The 21,036-nt window shown below is 49.6% G+C and overlaps 1 protein-coding gene across 1 annotated transcript in view; it reads right to left on the bottom strand.

Moving 5' to 3' along the window:
- The window catches only part of LOC144251018 (ribosome quality control complex subunit TCF25-like), a 28,178-nt gene extending 8,441 nt beyond the window's left edge, over positions 1 to 19,737 (bottom strand). The window contains 13 exon segments of the mRNA XM_077794149.1: positions 217 to 376; positions 1,672 to 1,777; positions 1,903 to 1,995; positions 3,017 to 3,110; positions 3,798 to 3,897; positions 4,421 to 4,551; positions 6,112 to 6,194; positions 8,978 to 9,043; positions 9,983 to 10,101; positions 10,724 to 10,792; positions 11,326 to 11,487; positions 19,545 to 19,604; positions 19,606 to 19,737. Of these exon segments, the coding sequence (XP_077650275.1) occupies positions 217 to 376; positions 1,672 to 1,777; positions 1,903 to 1,995; positions 3,017 to 3,110; positions 3,798 to 3,897; positions 4,421 to 4,551; positions 6,112 to 6,194; positions 8,978 to 9,043; positions 9,983 to 10,101; positions 10,724 to 10,792; positions 11,326 to 11,487; positions 19,545 to 19,604; positions 19,606 to 19,737 (1,375 nt within the window).
- Positions 19,738 to 21,036: the final 1,299 nt, after the last annotated feature.

The following is a 21,036-nucleotide window of genomic DNA, read 5'->3' as shown; positions in this document are numbered from 1 at the left end:
AGCAAAGTTAGTGGACACACAGTTTGTCCCTCACCCAAGGCCCCCTCCCACCTGGCTGGCATGCAGTTGGCCCGCTGAGGTGGATAATCAGCTAACTGCAACATCAGCAGTTTTTAGGCTGGCTGGAGAACACATCTTTCTTTAAGCACCAGGTAGGGCTGGGACCAGGTCTCCACCCTCAGGAAGAACCACTGCACAGGCCAGTGTGGTACCTACCTCCAGGGAACATGGTGAGTGCCTGCTGGATCAAGAGGGAGGCCTTCTCTCTGGCAGAGCTGAGCTCATGCTGGGGGAGGTCTGTCTGCTGACTCAACAGGAAGTATGCCAATGGAACCGAGAAGGCAAAATTTGGGAGGTGCGACAGGTTTCCATGAGCCTACAAGGGAGCAAGAGGCCAGGTGAGGGGCCTGCCCTCTGTGAGGACCAGGTGCACCACAGTGAGCTGACAAAGCAGGCCCCCCCACACCTGGATGGAGGACTTGCTCCACCTGGGGGTCTTCAATGTGCAGAAAGGCAACGTCAGTTGGAAAAGAGCTCTGTTGAGCCCCTCAGGCTCAGCACTGTGGGGGAACGGAGCGACTCCCTCTCCCCACACAGCAGGGTCCAGAGTGAAGGCAGCCAAGCTATGACTGCCCCCACCTAGAGGGGCCACTACCCTCTTCAAACATTTCCCCGCCTTTCTCTGTGTGCGATGTAACAGACATGATCTACTCCATGCTTTTCCATTAACAGCGAATGCTGGTCTCCACAGAGTTCTGTAATCTTATAAACCACCACAAACACTCCTCTGTGGCTGGTTCTGGGGACCCCGTGGGTTTCTTATAGCCATTCTCCTGAGCTCCTGGAATCTCTATAAACTAGATCCCTGGAAGTGAGATTTCTTGGCCAACTGTATAAAGAGTTATGTGATTTTAAATGATTTACCTGTTTTTCATTACTTATTTTTTATGAAAAATGTTTTTCTTTATTCACAAAAAATATGTACTATGAAAGGTTCAAGCAGAAAAGTAGAACAAGTACAGGCTCCTCCCCCTCCTCCCCTCCTAGGCCTGAGCCCCCTCTGGACAAGCTCTGTTCAGCTGTTTGTCCCACTCAGTTTGCAGCAGCTACACTAAAGCGAGAGGTGAGACTGATCTTCACACATGGAGCCTGACCCAACACACCTACACTGCTGCTTCGACTTGTGTGCACACCCCAGCTGTAGCAAGATAGTGCATGCTCCCTAGCACTCAGTGGAGCCCAAGACAAACCCCACTCTCCTGGGTCTGGGGACCCAGGATGGCAGGTGGCATTTATGTGCGACTCTGACCTGGAACAGGTAACCAATCGTGACTACCCAGACTGTCGTCCCCACACTCAGGACCTAGGGTTCCTGTCAGCCCTGCATCACAACCTCCCTCCCTGAGTGGCTGTCCCTTTCTGTGCCTAGCATGCCCAGCTCTGTGGTCTGCCTGACTGTCCATTACTAAGCACCATCTCTACACGCACACTCGATGCAGTTGTGTGCTCATCTTGGGGTTCTGATGCAAGGCTGCTTCCCTCTGGGAAGACCTGATTCTGCTCAACAGCAGAGATGAGGGAGACTAAAGGGCAGGAGGTCCCTGGAACCCACCCTGGCTCTGCTTCATGGCCTCACCATGGCTACTAGTCACACAGCAAGCGCACACCTACCTCCCACTCTTGGAAGAGGCGGATCAAGTACTCATAGTTCCGGGCCCGCAAGGCCAGGTGGTCGACAAGCAGCAGCATGCACAGCGGGTACTCGTCTGGCTCAAGGCTTCGCAGGCAGCACAGTGAGAGAAGAGCAAAGAGAGCTAGGAAAATGTCAGGGCCCAGGGTCTCTGCAGCCCAGAAGCCCCTGCCGTGAGGACTGGCAGGAGTGGATCCCTGGTGGACACTCACCTCAGGATGAGCTTGCAGAACTCCAGTGCGGTGCGCGGGCAGCCACGCTTCTCCAGGAAGCTCATCTGCTTGTAGAGGGCCAGGAAGAAGCTCCTACATCCAAAAAGGTCCATGTGAGTTCAAGTGGAAGCAAACAGCAGAGCAGCCTCTGAGGGCCACCTGGCTCCACGCCAGTGTCCAGGTCCTCATAGGAGTCTGCGAATGCCTTTTGTGTCTGGGGAGAAGCTTTGTGTGTGCCTGAAGAGCTGAACACACACCAATGTACTGAAAGTTTTTAAAAAATTTTGTTGTTGGGGCTGGGATTGTGGCTCAGCGGTAGAGCGCTCGCCTAGCACAGGCGGGACCCGGGTTCGATCCTCAGCACCACATAAAAAAAAGGCACTGTGTTGTGTCCATGTACACCTAAAAAATAAATATTTAAAAAAAGGGTTTAAAAAAATTTTGTTGTTGCTGTAGATGGACAGAATATTTTTTATTTTATTTATTTTTATGTGGTGCTGCTGAAGATCAAACCAGTGCTAGGCAAGAGCTCTGCCACTGAGCTACAGCCTCAGCTCCCTGAAAACCAAGCTTTTTGAAATCATTATCTTGCTTTTGGTTTGCTACTTGTTATTGAAGGGAAATGAGCTAAAAACGGTTATAATTATGATCTTAATTTACCCTCAAATTTCAATGGCGCTACTGTTGGGTACATAAAGCTGTGTAACTTTAGTCATCCTGTAGACTTATTTTTAGAACTGAGAGTTTACTAGAAAAAGAAACCAGTGGAGAAAGTCTAGACAGAGTGCCCGGTGCAGCCAAGTTGCTGCACTGAGACAGGGCATGGTGGCCATAAGGTGGGGGCCATGCCACAGCCAAGCAGCACTGCCCAGAGCAGCAAGAATACACACAGGACAGCAGGGAGACTGCTGCAGTCATGCAGGCTTGCCTTGGGGCTGATGCCAGAGGTGGTCAGCACAGAAATGTCATAAAGCAGAGCATAGACCCAGGTCTGCTCTGTCAGGCTGAATCTGACTTAAGCATCACTGATTTACGAACCAAGACACAGGCCTGTGAGGCCTGCAGAAGTATCCCAGACCCACAGGGAGGGCTGCCCTCAGGAGAGGCAGCTCACCTGTTCTCAGGTCTGCGGTAGTCCAGCCGGCATGTCCCACTGGTGAGACTGAACAGGGGGTGGAAGGCACACTCCATGCTGTACAGCGCTCGCTCTGTGGGCAGCAACAGAGGCAGGAATCAGCCACAGTAGGCGCCTGCAACTCCCAAGACCCCAAACAAGCGAAGCACTCGAAAGAAGGGGTCACAGAATTGGGACCCTGCAATGGGACCTCCTAGGTTTCCCTGGTGCCACGGCATTAATTGCAGTCACAGAACTTGTGAGCCTGAATGAGAAACGCCCTCAACACCATGGAGTGCCACTGCCACATGTCCTGTTCATGCCCAGTCCCCAGGTGATACAAACATGGCCCAGACACCCACAGCAGCGTGTGCGCACACACGGAAGAGCAACCAGAACCACCAACTGATGACAGATTCGCCAACCACGTCTGTCCAAAGGGGGAGTACTATCCAGCCAAGAGCACACGCAAACCTGGGTCACACCACACATGGGGCACACAACCATGGGCAGAGACCACGCACAGTGCTTCCACTGAATGGCTCCCACATAGGTAGGGCCACGGAGAGTCTGACCAGAAGTCAGGGGTTCTGGGGCCTGGGGAAGATAGAAGATGGCAGGCTGTTTTCCTGGAATGGACTGCAGTGACGGCTGCCCAGTTCCGGGACACACTAAACCAGGCATGACACACCTTCCACAAAGTGCTACTTGACAACGTCCTGCCACCTGCATCTGCTCTAGTGGCGAGAACAGGCAGGCTGCACTGCCTACTGGGTCTCACCTATGAGGTCTCGTGCCATCTCCTGATCCTCTTGAAACCGGCAGGCATCACTGAGCTGCAGGAGTGAGTCCACATGGTAGGGGCTTGTCTGGAGCAGAACCTACCAGAAAAGAAGGGCAGCTCTGGAGGAAGGTCACAGGCAGGGACCCACAGGACACCCCTGCAGTCCACCAGGACCTGTGCACACCAGGAGACATGATCACCAGGTGACAGACAAAATTCCCTTTGGACTCCAGGTGTGCACTGCTATTACCCAGCCAAGGCCTGGACCTGACTCCAGGTAGGAACTGGGGACCCTCCCTGCCCAGTGGGGCTGTCTTGGCTCCCAGGTCTCAGGACAGAGGACTGAAAGCAAGCAGGTTCCCGCCCCCCTACGTGGAGGACATGGGGCCAGCAGGATCTACATGCTCCCCCTGCCTCCCCAGTGAGGCCAAGACAGAGGCAGCACCTGGGAAGGACCATAGTGCCACTACACGCAGCTCCCAGCAGGAGAGCACCTGAGTGCCAAGTCTCCTGAGTGCCAAGTCTTCACAGTGCCCCTCGGGTCCGGGGGCCCCACTGCCAGGGAAGCAGCTGCCCGGGCACTCGCCCTCCACCCACTGGCAGCTGCGGGGCCCACGCACCACAATGTTGTTTGGCTCCATGGACTCCATGGCCACCAGGAACTTGTGCTGTGCCTGCTGGTACTCCTCACTGTGTTCAAACGCAAAGAAGGAAAGGCCTTTTTTCGATTCCAACAGCCGCATAGACAGACCTGGCAGGTGAGAGTGTACAGAGGGTATGCTGGAGGCCAGGACATGGCGCCTCTACAGAGCACAGCAGCCCCAACAGTCTCCCTTGTGCTGTTCTCAGAAAGGACTCTGTGATACCAACCCACTCGATCTGAGGGGTCTTACAGGTCACCCAGGCCTGGGGCTGGGCTGCCTCTGGGCCAGAGGCTGACGTCTGGGGACTCTCTCAGAACACCTGGGCCTGCTTCCCACTGCTTGCTTGGCCTGTCCTGGGAGCTGGCCTCCGTCTGCTTTCCACAAAGACTCACTTCTCTATAGAATTCAGATGAGCTCTGGGAAAGGATGGAGCCGAAGTGGCCCAGGACAACAAACCTCAGGGATGGGAGTATGGAGGTCCATCTGGGTGCCCGATCACATCTGGTTGGGACCAGCAGCCAGGGTGGCTGTGAGGGGCTGGGGCAGGAGGCGTGCAGTAGGCACAGGGCCAGGTCAGAGGCCTTGGCCACGTGTAACCCCTGAACAAATACGGTTCTGCTCTTTTTGTGTGACTGTATGGAGGGACCATTTCTTCTGGTTAACCTGAAAAACTCAGTCTGCTAAGACAACCGCTAAATGGCCAATGGTTCTCATGGGCTTCCCCTGAGCTACTCCTTCCTGAGAGCCCGGCCCAAGGTCCAAGTCCTGCAGATTGAGACAATGAGCCCCTATCTCTACCATGTTCGGGTTCCTTTGCTAGAAGGGCAAGAGGCCTGGTGGGAACAGAAGATACATGAGAGGCATCAGGGTTGATCCTACAAGCACAGGTCCCGAACTCCCAGGCGATCCTCACTGGGAGTCCAAGGGGATTCTTCTAGAATCCCAACCCCACAGGCACAGCAGGTGAGGTGCATTGGTTACCACCCTCCACACATGTCCTCCACACACCCATGACCTCTTCTACAGTATGTGCCCCATCAACCTGCAGAGGGCTGTCTGGATGCTTCTCTATGCTGTGCAGCCGATGCCCAGAGAGGGCATTCACTTCCTACCCTGCACCTTCTGCATGGCTGTTTTCTTTAAACATAAAACTATCATACATTATTGATTTTTAAAAATATTTTTAGTTGTAGATGGACACAATACCTTTATATTGCTTATTTAGTTTTATGTGGTGTTAGGAATCGAACCCAAGGCCTCATACATGCTAGGCAAACGCTCTACCACTGAGCTACAACCCCAGCCCCCAAATTATCATAATGTGAAAACAAACTCAAGGGCTGAGGATGCAGCTCAGCAGCAGAGCCCAGCCTGGCATGTGAGGCTTGGAGGGCTCAGGCTCAGTGCCAGCACACACACAAAAAAAAAAACACTTAAAAATGCAAGCCTCTGTTCAGCTGCTTCCTGTAGCATGGCACCCAGAGGACGAGGCAGATGGCACGGAAGTTGAGAGCTTCTGCACAGGCCAGGCCAGCTGGGGACATAGAGGCTGCTGCACCCTCAGGAACTTTATACCTCACACGTAGCTGTACATGGTGCTGCAAGGCCCACCTGGAAGGCACTGAGGCCAGCGTGCCAGCCCCCTGCTGCAGGAGTGACAGACTCACCTGGCTTGCTGTACTGCGGCCAGGTGCTCTTGGGGGTTGTCAGCCACGTGCACTTGGGTTATACACGCTGCCTCTGTCGCGGCCTGGGGAGGAGGAGACAGGCACAGCTTTACCTCCATGGGTCAGGGACCAGGCTGGCCACCCAATCCCTCCAGCTCTCCCTGGAGGCAGAGCAGTGGGCAGGGGGCACACAGGGAGGGAGAGCAAAGCACTGCTGCGTGAAGAGGGGACCCCAGCTGCGACCTGTGCAAGCAGCTACCATCAGATCCAGGGGAACAGGGAGGCCAACAGTCCAGCAGGAAGGCAAGAAGGACAAAAAGGAAACAAAAGTGAAACCCTAGAACATGGTGCAGAGCAGGAGCTCAGGGCCACTGCAATTCCCTGAGCAAATGAGCTGCTTCCTGTGGGACACGCTGCACAGGAGGAATGCCTGGCCATGGCCAGAGGCAAATTAGGGAAGTGGACCTGTGACCCAGACCCCAGCAATATGACTCCAATCTTTGAAAAGGAAAACATGGAAACAATGAGGAAAACTGAGGAGTAATTTGGCATATTTCTGCAAGGAAGAAGACCGAGAGCAGAGTGTTGAGGGTCCTCAGGCACCCAGCTCCCTGCGACTCTTATGTGAGCGACAAGTTGAGGGTACCAGGCCCCCTTTGGGCAAGAGTTCTTAGCTGCTGTTAGGGGGTCTGGCTCCCTTGCCAGGTGGCATCTTAGCCAGGCCTGGAAGGGCTGCACCCTGAGCTGAGTGATGGGATGTGGATGTGTGTAGACCAATCTCTAGGCTTTTCAACAGTGCCCTATTTCACTAAAACAAAACAAGGAATAAGGAGCTGGACTACCCAGAACAGGACAAAACAGCATCTTTCTTTTCTGAAAAAGAGACATGAAAACTGTGTGAGAAGAACAAATACACAAAAAGAAAAGTATGGCCAGAGGCTGAAAGGCACAACATGGCACAACTCTGCACATGCAGCAAACAGTGGAAAGGAAACCACCGGTGCCTGGAAGTCTACAGCATCCTGGGCACCACCAGGTCTGTCTGAGGTGAGCTGCCAGCCAGAAGTCTAGGGGAGGAGGCAGCCCTGATGGATGCTGGAGGGAGGGTCAGGAGGAGCACCTTAAGGGTTGTGACACTGGGGGTGTGGAGACAGCACAGACAGGGGGAAGGGAGCAGACCCCATCTGTATCAGGAGGAAGTCAGATTCCCCCCAAAGATCAGTGCACAGCTATATGGAAACCCTGAATGGTCACCAGGAGGGAGGAACAGAAAGGAGCTAAGGTTTGGTCTCTGAACAACAGGACAAGGGTGGGGGACCAAGAAGGAGGGAACCACAGCTTTTCACTGGACATACTTCAGTAGGACTTAAATTTTTGAAGAAACAAACAACAAAAAAGTGTGCTACTATAAAGGTAGTAAGTGAGCTGACCTGGTTACAGACCTGTGGTCCTGGCTGCCTGGGAGGCTGAGGGGGAGGTCCATGCAGACTCATGAGTGTGCGACCAGCCTGGGAAGCACGGAGGGCCTCACCTCAAAAATAGATACATAAAACTGAAATATGTGCAGGGGGCAGCTCAGAGGTGTGTGGCTCGGAGGTGTGTGGCTGTGGGTTCACTCCCTAGCACCACAAACACTAAAAAACAAATGTAATTATTAACTAATGACTGATAATAACTATAATTTACAAAAATAAGATGATGCAAAAATGTAACACAGGGGCAGGCAGACAGAGCTGGGCTGAGCGGCAGAACTCGGCCTGAGCAGCACAGGTAGTGGCTCATGTAAGTGCTTTTCACAAATAACCCAAAACACACAGAAGTCAGAAACCCATGAGTCCTCAAACACTTAAAAACAAAAATACAAGGCAAAAACTGTTAAACACAAGGAAAGTGGGAACAAACGAAGTCTGAAAATAATCCTTGGCCCACTCATGACCCAACAGACACCAGTCAGACAAGGGCGCCGCGTGCACACCTCACACAGTTTCAAGGCACTGTGTGGTCACGGATGTAGCTGAGGACGACCGAGTGCAGGTGGGCCTCGGTGGCACCATTCCTGGGAGGGCAGCTGGGCAAGGCGCAGGTACTCGAGGAAACCCACAGTGGGCCACTTCTCGGAGGGCTGCATGGATGCAGGGGGCCTGCAGCCAAGGTGTGGACACGCCTATCCTTGGCCTAACAAAGAACCCTGTGCATCAGGCACAGAAGACACCTGGGACTCCGACATGCCAAAGCCAGCACAGCTTCCTCGAGAGGCATGCAGAAAGGCCTGAGGACATGGCCACAGGTGATCAGAATAAGAGGGAACATTTCTACACTGCTTCAGAGTTTTAACAAAAAGCATTCAGCTCTATAATCAGAAAATACATACTTAAAAAGACACAAACTTCTGGATGTTTCGGTAAGGAGATGGAGAGTGGAACTCCCACCTCCTACAGAAAGTCCCAGGATGGGCCCTGACTTCCCCTGGAAAAGCCAAGGGACACTCCACTGCCTGCTCACCATCAGCTGACACTGCAGAAGCTGACTAGCCAGGAACGAGTTAGGTGACATAAAACTGATCTCAGAACCCAAACTTTTTGTCATTTTTCCTGCTGGTGGAGAAACAAAATGGATCTGGCTAAAATTTCAGGATTCAAAGTTTAACAGCTTTTAGGACCCTTTTAAAAATATGAGGTGCACAGTTGAGAAGGTGTGAAACAGCCTGGCCTCCTGGCGTCTCAGCCATCTGCACAGGCCCTGGAAGGGCTCCATCTGTCCAGTGTGGCTTTCAGTACTCTCCCCCAGGGTTTTCAATGGCTGCCCCACCCATAAGAAATGAAAGCAGGTAAAAACAGCTTGAGAATGCAGCTACTGTGGGCCTTACCTTTGCTCCCCCAGGACCGCTCGAGCACCAAAATACCATTTCAGTTCTGTGTCTGGATTCAAGTGTCTAGAATGTGGGAAATGTGAGGAAGAAAACTTAAGTCAGGCTTTCCTACAATGTCTCAAAATTGCAGAAAGCTAAGTAAGAGTCCAGCCAAAGAACAATGATTTTGGGCTTGAAAGGTGATTTCTAGGCCTGCTTTCTTTAAATCTGCCACCTGCAAAAGGACCTGACCATGACTGGCCCCATGGGGCACCCAAGGGATGCAGTTGGTCACTGCTAGGAGAGAACCTGCGGGTCCAGTGTTCATCTGCCAGGCTTCGTACAGGGAGCATGCACCCTGACGCAAAGTGGAGGGCCTCAACAATACAGGCAGCTTGCTTGTCAAAGCTGGCAAAGATCAGGTTTCATTAAGCACCCACCAGACCAAGAGATGGGTGATCATCCAAGGGTGACACTACACTGGTACAGCTCAAAACGCCTCATGAGACATACAAAGGCAAGCTATTTGGAAGTCCTGAGCTGGGCATGATGGTGCCACACCCGTGTCTACTCAGAGGCCAAGGCAGGAGGACTCCTTGTTAGAGGTTGCCTCAGCTACTTAGCAAGCCCTAAACAAGCTAACAATACCCAGTCTCAAAATCAAAAATAAAAAGGAGCCAGGTGCAGTGATGCTCCGGTATGATCCCAGCATCCAGGAGATCGAAAATTTGAGGACCGCCTCAGCAAATTAGTGAGGCCCTAAGCAACTTGGTGAGATCCTGCCTCAAAAAAATAAAAAGGGCTGGGGATATGGCTCAATGGTAAAGCACCCCTGGATTCAATCCTCAGTACCAAAAAAAAAGTCCTTTGAAACACAGATGTCTTTTCCTTACTTCTTTCTCCTTTTTTCTACTTCCTAAATGTTTAATAATGAACTCTTAACACTTCTAAATAAATAAAGACAGCAAACTGTCCTCTTTCTAAATCACTCCTCCGCGTCAAAATCAGAGGCCGAGGCCATACCTGTGCTCCACATACAGGACATGCTTCCTGGAGCTCAGTGGTGGGCGACCCGGGCGGCTGAGCCCACTGCCATCCTCAATCCTCTTCAAGATGTGGTCGATATCCTCCATCCCACTTTCCTAAAAGCCCAGAAGGAACTGTTAATCACCACACTGGCTTTCAGAAGGAGGAGATGTATTATAGGAGGAAGCTCAGAACCATCACTAATCCAGAAGGCCCTGGGAACCATCGGGCCAGAGAGCCACACTTCATGTCTCACAGGTGAGCTCACATCCTCAGGCGAATGGAACTGGGACCTGTGACTCCAACTGAACAGCAACAAAGCTACCACCTCTCTTCAGGATGAACAATGAGACAAGGAGGATCAAGGCAAGAATGAAACGTGCTGACTGAGGGGGATCTGGTCTGTGGGCTTCCACACCCAGCACCCCTCGTGCACTGGCGGGATGACGGCTGGGTGAACAGCAACAGGAAGCAGGGCTGGGAAGGGACTCTCCCTGCAGAGGGCAGCTGGGACACGGAAACTAGGAGTAGGCCATGACAACCAAGGAACAAAGGGGCAAATCACAAGCAAAACTGTAGGTGACTCTTCTTTGTCCTTGACCTCTTAGATAGTTATACTCCTGACAGGAAAAAATGAAGACATCAAATAAAATGGTCTTCTCCCAGCACCACCGTGAGGGACACGGCCCAAGGGGCACGGAGGGATTGGGTAGGGGCTAGTCAAGTCTGGTCGCATACCGAGGCTTCTCCTGTACTGTTTTTCTTATTTTTCTGCTTCTTCTTCCAGAGTTTTCCACTTGCATTAGACTAATAAAAATAAGATGTTTTAATCAATGGAGAGAGAAGCAAACTCTTAAACAATGAGAACCAAAGCAGCAAGCCAGCACCACTTGGAGCACCTGCGGCCCCTCACATCCTTCTGCAGCAGGACCCTGCCCGTACCCCCTGCTGTCAGTGTGGCCTCTCTCTCCCACCCTGCCCTGCTGCAGAGCTGGTCCAGGATGCCTGGGGCGCCCACCTGCCCCTGACTGGGCCAGCTCCTCTGGGCAGCGAGAAGCTCCTCAGGGACCCTTCACCAGAAGTGGTTGCTCCCAGAAGGCACAGAGCTGCCTGGAGCACAGTGGGCAGCAGGCAGGGCAGGGACCTGCATGCAATACCCCTGGGGCTGCCACTGATCTCAAGGACTTTAGCACAAACTTCATCAGGGTTCCCACAGAATCAGCCAAAGCAAATTCAGAAAATTATACCTCCAAGAAAAATCCGACACAGGTGGCATGTGGCAGGATGCCACAGCCCTTCCCTGACATGCCAGCCTCCTTGTTACCATGGGGTCCCCATACCTGCTCCGGGGGTGCAGCCTTGGCCACATTTCCTTCCCGCTTGGTCTCTGGGTTTCCACGCTGAAACCTTCCTTTGTTCCCTGACACTGCAGCATCTGTTAACACACAATCAGACTTCTCTCCGTTCACTACCGGGTCGTCCTCAAGATCCTCGACATTTATCTGGTGAAACAAGCCGAGGTCATTTCTGCACAGGGGTCACAGTGTACGTTGCGAAGTAGAGCTGAGCCAGATGTGAAGACGACTTGCCATGCCTGTCACCCCAGAGACTCTATTTGGGAGGCTGAGTCAGGAGGAAGGCAAATTTGAGGCCAGCCTGAGCAACCTCAGTGACAAAGTGAAAAATAGAGGGCTGGGGGTATAGTTTAGTGGTAGATCACCCCTGAGTTCAATTCCAATACTTCAAACTAAAAAAAAAGGGGCGGGGGCTGGGGATGTGGCTCAAGTGGTAGCGTGCTCGCCTGGCATGCGTGCGGCCCGGGTTGCATCCTCAGCACCACATACAAACAACGATGTTGTGTCCACCGAAAACTAAAAAATAAATATTAAAAAAAGGTGCGTATTATAAGGATTATAATTTTCTAATATTGTTCTTGTTCATGTTAAAATAATTTTGTCCTCAAGTCTGATGAGGCAATTCTCCTGTCCCAGCCTCTAGAGTTACTAGGGTTACAGGCATGACCACTATGCCCAGCAGGGAGTTTTGTTCTTGATGCAATTAACATCAAATGACTAATTGTTGTCACCACTCTGGAAAACAACATGGAGATTCCTCAGAAAATCTGGAGTGATACCACCATTTTACACATTTATCCCACTCCTCAGTTTATACCCAAAGGACTAAGTTCTATAATGATACAGCCACATCAATGGTGATAGCAACTCAATTCACAATAGCTAAACCATGGAACCAACCTTGGTGCCCTTCAACAGATGAAAGAACAAAGAAAATGTGATTTGTATGTATATATATATATATATATATATATATATATATATATATATATATACACACACACACACACATATATGTATATGAGTATATATATATATTTATATACATATATAAAAAATATATACATTTATATTTCATTGTGTGTGTGTGTGTATATATATATACACATACATATGTGTGTGTGTGTATATATATATACACACACAATGAAATATTAATCATCTTTAAAAAAGAATAAAATTATGGCATTGCTGATAACTGGACAGAGCTGGAGAATATGATGCTAAGCAAAATAAGCCAATCTCGAAAAACCAAAGCGGAATATTTTCTCTGATATGTGAATGCTAATTCATAGCAAGTGGGAGTGGGGTGGCTAGGAAGACTAGAAGCGCTCTGGATTATATAGAGGGGAGTAAAAGGAAGGAAGGGGGGATGGAGGTAGGAAGAACAGTAAAATGAATCAGACATTATAACCCTATGTGCACATATGACTACATGAACGGTGAAACTCTACATCATGTACAACCAGAAAACAAGAAGTTATACTCCGTTTATGTATGATGTGTCAAAATACATTCTTTTTTTTTAAAAAATTACTTTTTAGTTTTTAGATGGACACAATATTTCATTTTTTTGTGGTGCTGATGGAAACCAGTGCCTCATGCATGCTTGGTAAGTGCTCTACCACTGAGCCACAGCCACAGCCCCAGCCCCTGTCAAAATGCATTCTACTGTCATGTGTAACTAATTAGAATAATTTTTTAAAAAATTTATTTATATATGACAGCGAAATGCATTACAATTCTTATTACACATACAGAGCACAATTTTTTCATATCTCTGGTTATATAAAAAGTGTATTCATACCAATTCATGTCTTCATACGTGTACTTTGGATAATAATGTCCATAACATTCCACCATCATTTCTAACCCCATGCCCCCTCCCCTCCCTTCCCTTCCCACCCCAATGCCCTATCTAGAGTTTGTCTATTCCTCTCACTCTCTCCTCCCCTACCTATGAATCAGCCTCTTTATATCAGAGAAAACATTCAACATTTGCTTTGGGGGATTGGCTAACTTCACTCAGCATTATCTTCTCTAACTCTATCCATTTCCCTGCAATGTCATGATTTTATTCTCTTTTATTGCTGAGTAACATTCCATTGTGTATATATGCCACATTTTTTAATCCATTCATCTGTTAAGGGCATCTAGGTGGTTTCCACAGTTTAGCTATTGTGAATTGTGCTGCTATAAACATTGAGTGGCCGCAATTCCTGTATTATGCTGTTTTTAAGTCCTCTGGGTATAGAACGAGGAGAGGGATAGCTGGGTCAAATGGTGGTTCCATTCCCAATTTTCTAAGAAATCTCCATACTGCTTTCCTTATTGGCTGCACCAATTTGCAGTCCCACCAGCAGTGTATGAGTGTTCCCTTTTCCCCACATCCTCACCAACACTTGTTGTTTGTATTCATAATAGATGCCATTCTCACTGGAGTGAGATGAAATCTTAGAGTAGTTTTGATTTGCATTTCTCTGGTTGCTAGTGATGATGAACACTTTTTCATATATTTTTTGACTGACTGTATATCATCTTCTGAGAAGTTCAGGACAAATAATTAAAAAAAAATAAAATGACTATCACAGGTGTGGTGGTACATGCCTATAATCCTAGTGGCAGGTTCAAAGCCAGCCTCAGCAACTTATCAAAGCTGTAAGCATCCTAGTGAGAACTTGTCTCAAAAGAAAAAAAAATTGGGGCTGCAGTTGTGGCTCAGTGGTGGAGCGTTCACCTAACATGCGTGAGACACTGGGTTCAATCCTCAGCACCATATAAAAATAAAATAATAAAATAAATATATTGTGCCCACCTATAACTAAAAAAAATTATTAAAAAAAAAGAAAAAAAAAATTAAAAAGGGCTGTGGATGTGGCTTAGTAGTTAAGCACCCTTGGGTTCAATTCCCAGTACCAAAGGGGGAAAAAAATCAAATGACTATCAAAAATAAAGATGACACAGTGTTGGCAAGTTTAAAACCACCACAGCATTTCAAGTCTTTATTCCAGCCTAACAGCAGCAGCCTGAACACTGAAATTTATTTTTTTTGGTTATTTAATAGCACAATTTAAATGTATTTCAATTACCATCAGGGAACAGGAACTATACTGTACATAAAAACAAGACAGACATACACACATAATTCTTTGAAAGGGACTGAGGGAAAATTTTTCAATGCAATAAAGTAAACTCATGATTTTTAGGTATCTGGTTTCCACCAGCATGTCAAAGTAGCCACTGGTCCCAAATACTAAGACGTCCTGCTGCATAACATCATTTCTCAATGGCTGCACTGCACTGTCACCCCTTAGCATTTGTGCGTGCGCAGGGGGGTGGGGGAATGTTTCCAGTCCCCTCTATGGAATGTGTTGTGTTTGCACAGAGCCTGTGCACACCTGTGTGTTCTGCCTAACTTAACTCAAATCCTGTCTCAGTAGCCTGCACACTGTGCTGTTCAGGGAGCGATGACAAGAAACACATTTACACACAAGAAGCACAGCTGTGAATTTGAGACATATTTCAACCTGTGGTTGGTGGGAGCTGCAGGTATGGAGGGCCAACTGCATCAGGTTACGTGCCCCCTGTAAGCAAGCCCGCCCACCACAGCACTTAGGTCAGTTATAAGGTCAGGCCAATGCATTCACGTTCCAGCTGTGCAGTCATGAAGCAGCTCTATGTCATGCACACCTCTGCTTCCTCATACAGAACACTAACAAATGCTGTGTGTACAGGCACATATGCATGGTGCTGGGGATCAAACCAGGGCCTGTGCATGTGAAAACACTCCTATTATTTCCACCTATGAGTTATAAGGGCAAAAACCCATAGAACACTTGAATTGACTGAATAGAACCTCTTTGGAAATCCATAGGCAGCAGCAAGATGAGCAGCCACATGTCTGGCCAGGTGTCAGTGCTCCATGCTCACAGAGCAGCCTTGGAATCCACCACAGGCAGCAAAATGTGAAGAGACGGTTCACAAAAGAAGACAAACAGGGGCTGGGGTTGTGACTCAGCGGTAGAGCGATCACCTAGCCACATGCGAGGCCCTGGGTTCGATCCTCAGCACCACATAAAAATAAAATAAAGATATTGTGTCCATCTACAACTAAAAAATATTAATAAAAAGAAGACAAACAAATGGACAATAGGCACATGGAAAGACACCCAACAACATCTTTATTGAAATGTAAATCAAAAGCCATTGAGGAGCACTGTCCCTGCTGAGGGATGGGGGCAGAGGCTGCCAACACCAATTCCCTGGAGGCTGGAGGACCTTCAGCCTCACACAGCCCATAGGCAGGTGGGATAAAACGCTGGAGGAGCACTCAGCACCTGCTGGTCCAGGTATACGCATCCACTCCCGATGCAGCAGTTCTCCCTGTAGATGCCCCATCAGCCAAAATGAAACCCAAACCCACAAAACACCTGTCCTTAGAGCTCAGCAACTCCAGGCAGAGCAGCCCCCAACCAGAACTGAGTCAGACCCCTGAAACACCATGGATGAACACCCTGCAATACACTGCTACTCAGCAAGAAGGAGCTGACCGCGAAAACCCACAGCCTGCATGAAACTCAAAAGCACAGGCTAAGCAAGCGAGGACAGAAGGAAAGAGCACATTCTGGAAGACTCTGCTAGTGGGAAATGCAGACACAGGCAGGACTCACACACACGCAGGGAAAGGGGGCACACGCTGCAGGTGGCAAGCTCTCAGAATGTGGTGTGGCACTCATGCTGTGCATGCCTCTGTCAAGACTCACTACATACCCCTGGGGTGCATCTGACGGCACTTCATCTGACTTAACTTCAGTAAGCTGTCTTTAGGACCCCCTGACTGAGACAGTAAAGGTGATTTCTAACCAAAGCCAAAGGTACACCCATGAGCCATGCATGACACCAAGGTCCACACTCTAGGCGGCAGGTGGGGACCAGGCCTATAGGTGTCTGCGTCCATTTCCCCGGGAGGCTTTTCTTCTAGAAAAGCTCTCTTGCTTCCTCCATTTCAACATCACATCATTTCCGTACTTGCTGAGTGCCCACTGAGGGCCCAGCATCTCTTCACCACAGTCCCACAAGGCCAAGGAAAGCATCCCAAAGCTTTCATCAGGTATCTCATCAATGCTCCTACATCCAGAAGAGGTGGATCCCACATTGGAATGGAAGTCACTGACTCTACAGCCCAGGAGCCTGCACCCTGAGGAAGACATGCCTTCGGTCTTCCAGGAGGAGCTCTGTGCATGCCTGCTGGGTGGTGGGGACACACAGCTAGCAACAAAGTCCTTTCAGGAAGCAGACACTTCAGCCCCAGGAAGCAACCCATGCAAAACACAAAGAACAAACAAGTAATGTATACAGTATGTTCGCAGGTAACTGCCAGAAGATGGAAAAGGGCCAGAATAGAGGGAATGGGACTGTAGGGCAACTGTGACCATAATCAGTCTGTATGGCGGTGTGACGGGGAAGAGACTCTGCCTCTGAGGGAGGAAAGATCCAACCATGTGTTGGTACTTGAACGTGGGGAACTGTAGGCATAGAGGGCAGCAAAGGAAGGGCAGTGTGGCTGAGCAGAGCAGGCTAGAAAAGCGAGTGAGGAGAGCTGTCTAGGCAGCCTGGACAAGCAGAGGTGGAGACTGGGAAGAATGGGTCACAACCCTGTGCACTTAGAGCCACACAGGACTTTTCAATGGTTTGCACAAATGTCAAGAGACCAGGGACATCTTCCAGGTGGCTGATCTTGGCATGTGGTTTTCAACAGAGACAGGGAAGCCTGAGGAGCAGGTAAGCCCTAGTCTGTAAGGTCAGGTGCATTTGGACACATGGATACAGATATAGAGCTCATGCACAAATCCAGAGACTGGGAAGGGGACCTAAGTCAGTGATACTAATACCCTCAGAAAGCAGGGGCTGGGGGTGCAGTTTGGTGGAAGAGGATACTTAGCATGCACGAGGCTCTGGGCTCAATTCCCAGCACCAAAATGCAAGATCCCAGCAACTAGAGAGGCTGAGACAGGAGGACCAACAGTTTGAAGCCAGCCTCAGCAATTCAGTGAGACGTGCAGCAATTTAGCAAGACCCTGCTTCAGTAATAAAATGCCCCTGATTCAATCCCCAGTACAAAAGTCAAAACTAAACAACAACAACAACACAACAAAACACCCCACACAACAAGCAGAAGGCTTACACAATCACAAAGCCCCAAGCCAATCTCTTGGACCAGAGTGATTTCAAGGAGGGATTCACATAAGCATCATTTTTTCCCATTCAGACATACAATCATCTCTTCTTTTTTTTCATAACCTTGAACACCTCTATTTCTCTATTCACCCACCAATTTTCACCAGCAGGGACAATATCATTGTGTGGTTTAGAGAGCACAGGTTCAAATAAAAAAGCCTAAATTTAATTATGTGTATGTGGTTTTTTTCCTGTTTTCTTCTTTTCCAGTGCTAGGGATGGAGCCCTTGCCTCCAATGCCTGAGGCAAGGGATCCAGCACTGAGCCACAGCCCAGTATAAATTGAAGATGTCACCGCTGCTGTCAACATCACCCCACTTCCCAAACTGTGAGGAAGAAATGAGTGGTACCCAGAACATGTAAATGCCCTCCGCCTGGGAGTTATTCTTAAAGACAATCTGGAGGGCATTTGAATAAGGACAAAAGGTTTGTGAAGTGGCAGACTTCACAACTGATCCTGAGCTGGTAATAATGGGACAGGATGAAAAGTGGTGCACCCTGAGAGTTGTCAGAAACAGGACTGGCAAGTTTAAGGGCAAGTGGTGTGCTGTCTGGGATGTTTTTAAGTCATCCCTGGAGAGAAGGGAGTGAAAGTCCAAGGCAGATAGTAGTTGCCAAGTGTCCATAATTAGGGATCCCAGGGATGGACACACGAAGTACCTGTACTACCATATCTCTGTGTTTGAAATTTTCCATAATAAAAAAGATAGAAAGAAATAGAAAGCTGGGGAGAGTTACTTTCAGGCTGAGAAACAGAAGAGGTCGGGTACAGACATAGAATTCAAAGAAGGGACTTCAGTCCCACCTCCACCAGACTATGGGGTTAGACCAGCTCTTAAGTGGCAAGGTCAATAACTTTTAAAGCAAATCCCCAAACTATCTAAGGACAATTTCCATACTCCACAATGTCTTTTAACATTATAGCCTTTTAACTTGCCAACTCGATAAAAACTCAGGGGCAACTGAGACTGATACAAGGTGAGCAAAACAGTCATGCTACCTGCCAGCTCAGAGAAGCCACTATCAGATAACCCATACAAACGAGAAACTACAGATGAGGCCCATACTAAGGGGAAAACATCGTGGGACCAGCGGGCATTTCACTTTCCTTTACCTCCCTGTAGCGGACACCTAGGTGAGGGAGGCAGGAAGGAGCAAGATGCAACATCCCCGGTTAGGCAGAGGTGTTATGAATAAACTGAAAGGTTTTGGAGATACTAAACTATGAAATCTAGGATGACCCGAATCAGGAAGCCCTGCCCCACCCCTTCACTGCAGCGCAGTCAACAGCCGCACTCTGCCCTGGCACTCTGCCCCTGGACGCCGCTGCCCCACCCTCCCCTCTGCAGTGAGGGGACCCCTCCTTTCTGACGCCGCCCCTGCTCACCCCAGCCTCACTTCTAACATCACACACCACCGTCCCCACAGCAGCAGCCGCCCTCCCTGCAGAAGCTCAGTCCCATCACTCATCCCCTTAGCCGGTCCTGCCCGCCACAACCCCTCCCACCGTACAGAGCCACACCCTCCCCGCTGTAGTTCAATTTCATCAACCCACCCCAGCTTTCCCCTTTAGTCCCACCCCTGAAGTTCAGAGCCACACCCTCTTAGCGAAGCCCCCGCCCTGCCCAATGCAGCTCAGTATCGTCACCTGGGCCCTTAACTGCTCGCCCCGCCTACTTGGCCCTTAGCCCCGCCCCTTATCGGCACAGCCCCACCTTCTCCTCGGCGACCCTACCTGCCCTCGACACCGCCCCTGCTCGCCCCGGTCCCGCCCTAGCCCCGCCCCTTACGTCTGGCCCCGCCCTCTCCACTGCAGAGCTGCGCGTAGCCCGGCCCCACCCATGACATCAAGACCCCGCCCACCAGTTCACCGCAGTACAGACCCAACTTTACACCCACCCCGCCCTCCCATGACGTCACGCTCCGCGCCCCCGCCCCCAGTTCCCACAGGTTGCCCCGCTCCTCACCAGCTCCAACCATTTGTTGACTTGGACACCCTCCTTCCCTGAGCCCCTGGGGCGCCGGCTCACCCGGACCCCGTTTTGGTCCTTCTTCTTCTGTGTCCCCATCATCACGGAGGACAAACTGCAGGGCGCCGGGCCCCAGGGGCTCCTGGCCGCGCTGTTCCCCTCTCAGCCTCTGGAGGGCCCGTGGCGACATAGGACGCAACGGCCTGTAGAGAGAGAGAGAGAAGGAAGAGCAGAAAAGAGAGCGGCCGGCGAGCCTGCGCACTGAGGGCGCGCTGGCGCGAGGCTGGCGTGTGGCGCCTGCGCGCTGCGGCTAAGGTCTTAGCATATTCCTGAGTGAGCGTCCAGATACTTCACTTTCCTCATCTGAAAGGTGCAGTGAGGACCATACCACCTCAGGGTGTGTGTGAGGAGGCAGGTGCTCAGCACAGTGCCTGCCTGGAGCCACCAGCTCCCATGAGCTCCAGGCACATCATCTCCTTGGAGAATGAGGGCAACAGGCTGAGACATTTATCTTGGTGTCCTCAGCCTTGAAAGGGTTCAAGGTGGGTTGTACATATGTTATGGTTAGATAGAAGATAGCCCCCGAAAGCTCATGTGTGAGAAAATGCAAGAAATTTAGAGGTAAAATGATGGGGTTATGAGAGTCTTAACCTAAGCAGTGCATTAGTCCCCCTATAGGGATTAACTGGGTGGTGATTTTAGACAAGTAGGGTGTGGCTCGGGAGGTGAGTGCCTGGGAATATGCCTTTGCACTATATATTTTGTCCTTTGTGAGAGGAGAAGTCAGTCTGTTTCTCTGCTTCCTGGGGCAATTTCCCCAGATGCTTTCCTCCAGGACACTCTTCCACCATGATGTTCTGCCTCATCTCTGGCCTAAAGCAATAGACCTGGCCATCTATGGACTGAGACAACTAAAACTGTGAGACCCAAATAAACTTTTCCTTTCTAAAATTATTCATGTCAGTTCTTTTGGTCACAGTGGTTAAAAAAAATAGACTAAAACCTTGTATAACCAGTTTCTAAACAGACACTCCTTAAGTGATTGACATGACTATATACAGAGTTGAGGAGAATACAACCTAAAGTTTAAGGCAAAGGAGACAGGCACAAATTGAAGGTAGAGGGGCCAAATCTTAATTTTTCTTTTAGTTATCCATCAGGTATCATTAGGCCAAGTGAAATCAGTGCTTTCTAACCCAAGTCCTTGTTATGATTGGAAGCTCTGACTAATCCATTCTTTGTGGTACTTTTCATGGTTGATCGTTCATGAGTTAAGGCATGAGAAATGCATCTTTCCTTTGTGTCTGTGGTAGTCTCTAACTACTGGTATACTGGTGGTCCCTACTCCCTGGTATAGCTCACACCATTTATAAATATTAAATAGAAAAAAAAATTCATAAGTCTTATTATTTCTTTGTGACATGTCTGATTGTATCTGTGCATGCCTGTGTCTACCATGGTGTGGCTCACGATATCAGCAATGAACTAA

This window comes from Urocitellus parryii, chromosome Y (assembly GCF_045843805.1).
Source record: "Urocitellus parryii isolate mUroPar1 chromosome Y, mUroPar1.hap1, whole genome shotgun sequence".
Taxonomy (NCBI): Eukaryota; Metazoa; Chordata; class Mammalia; order Rodentia; family Sciuridae; genus Urocitellus; species Urocitellus parryii.
This window is presented reverse-complemented; position numbering and strand designations above follow the sequence as displayed.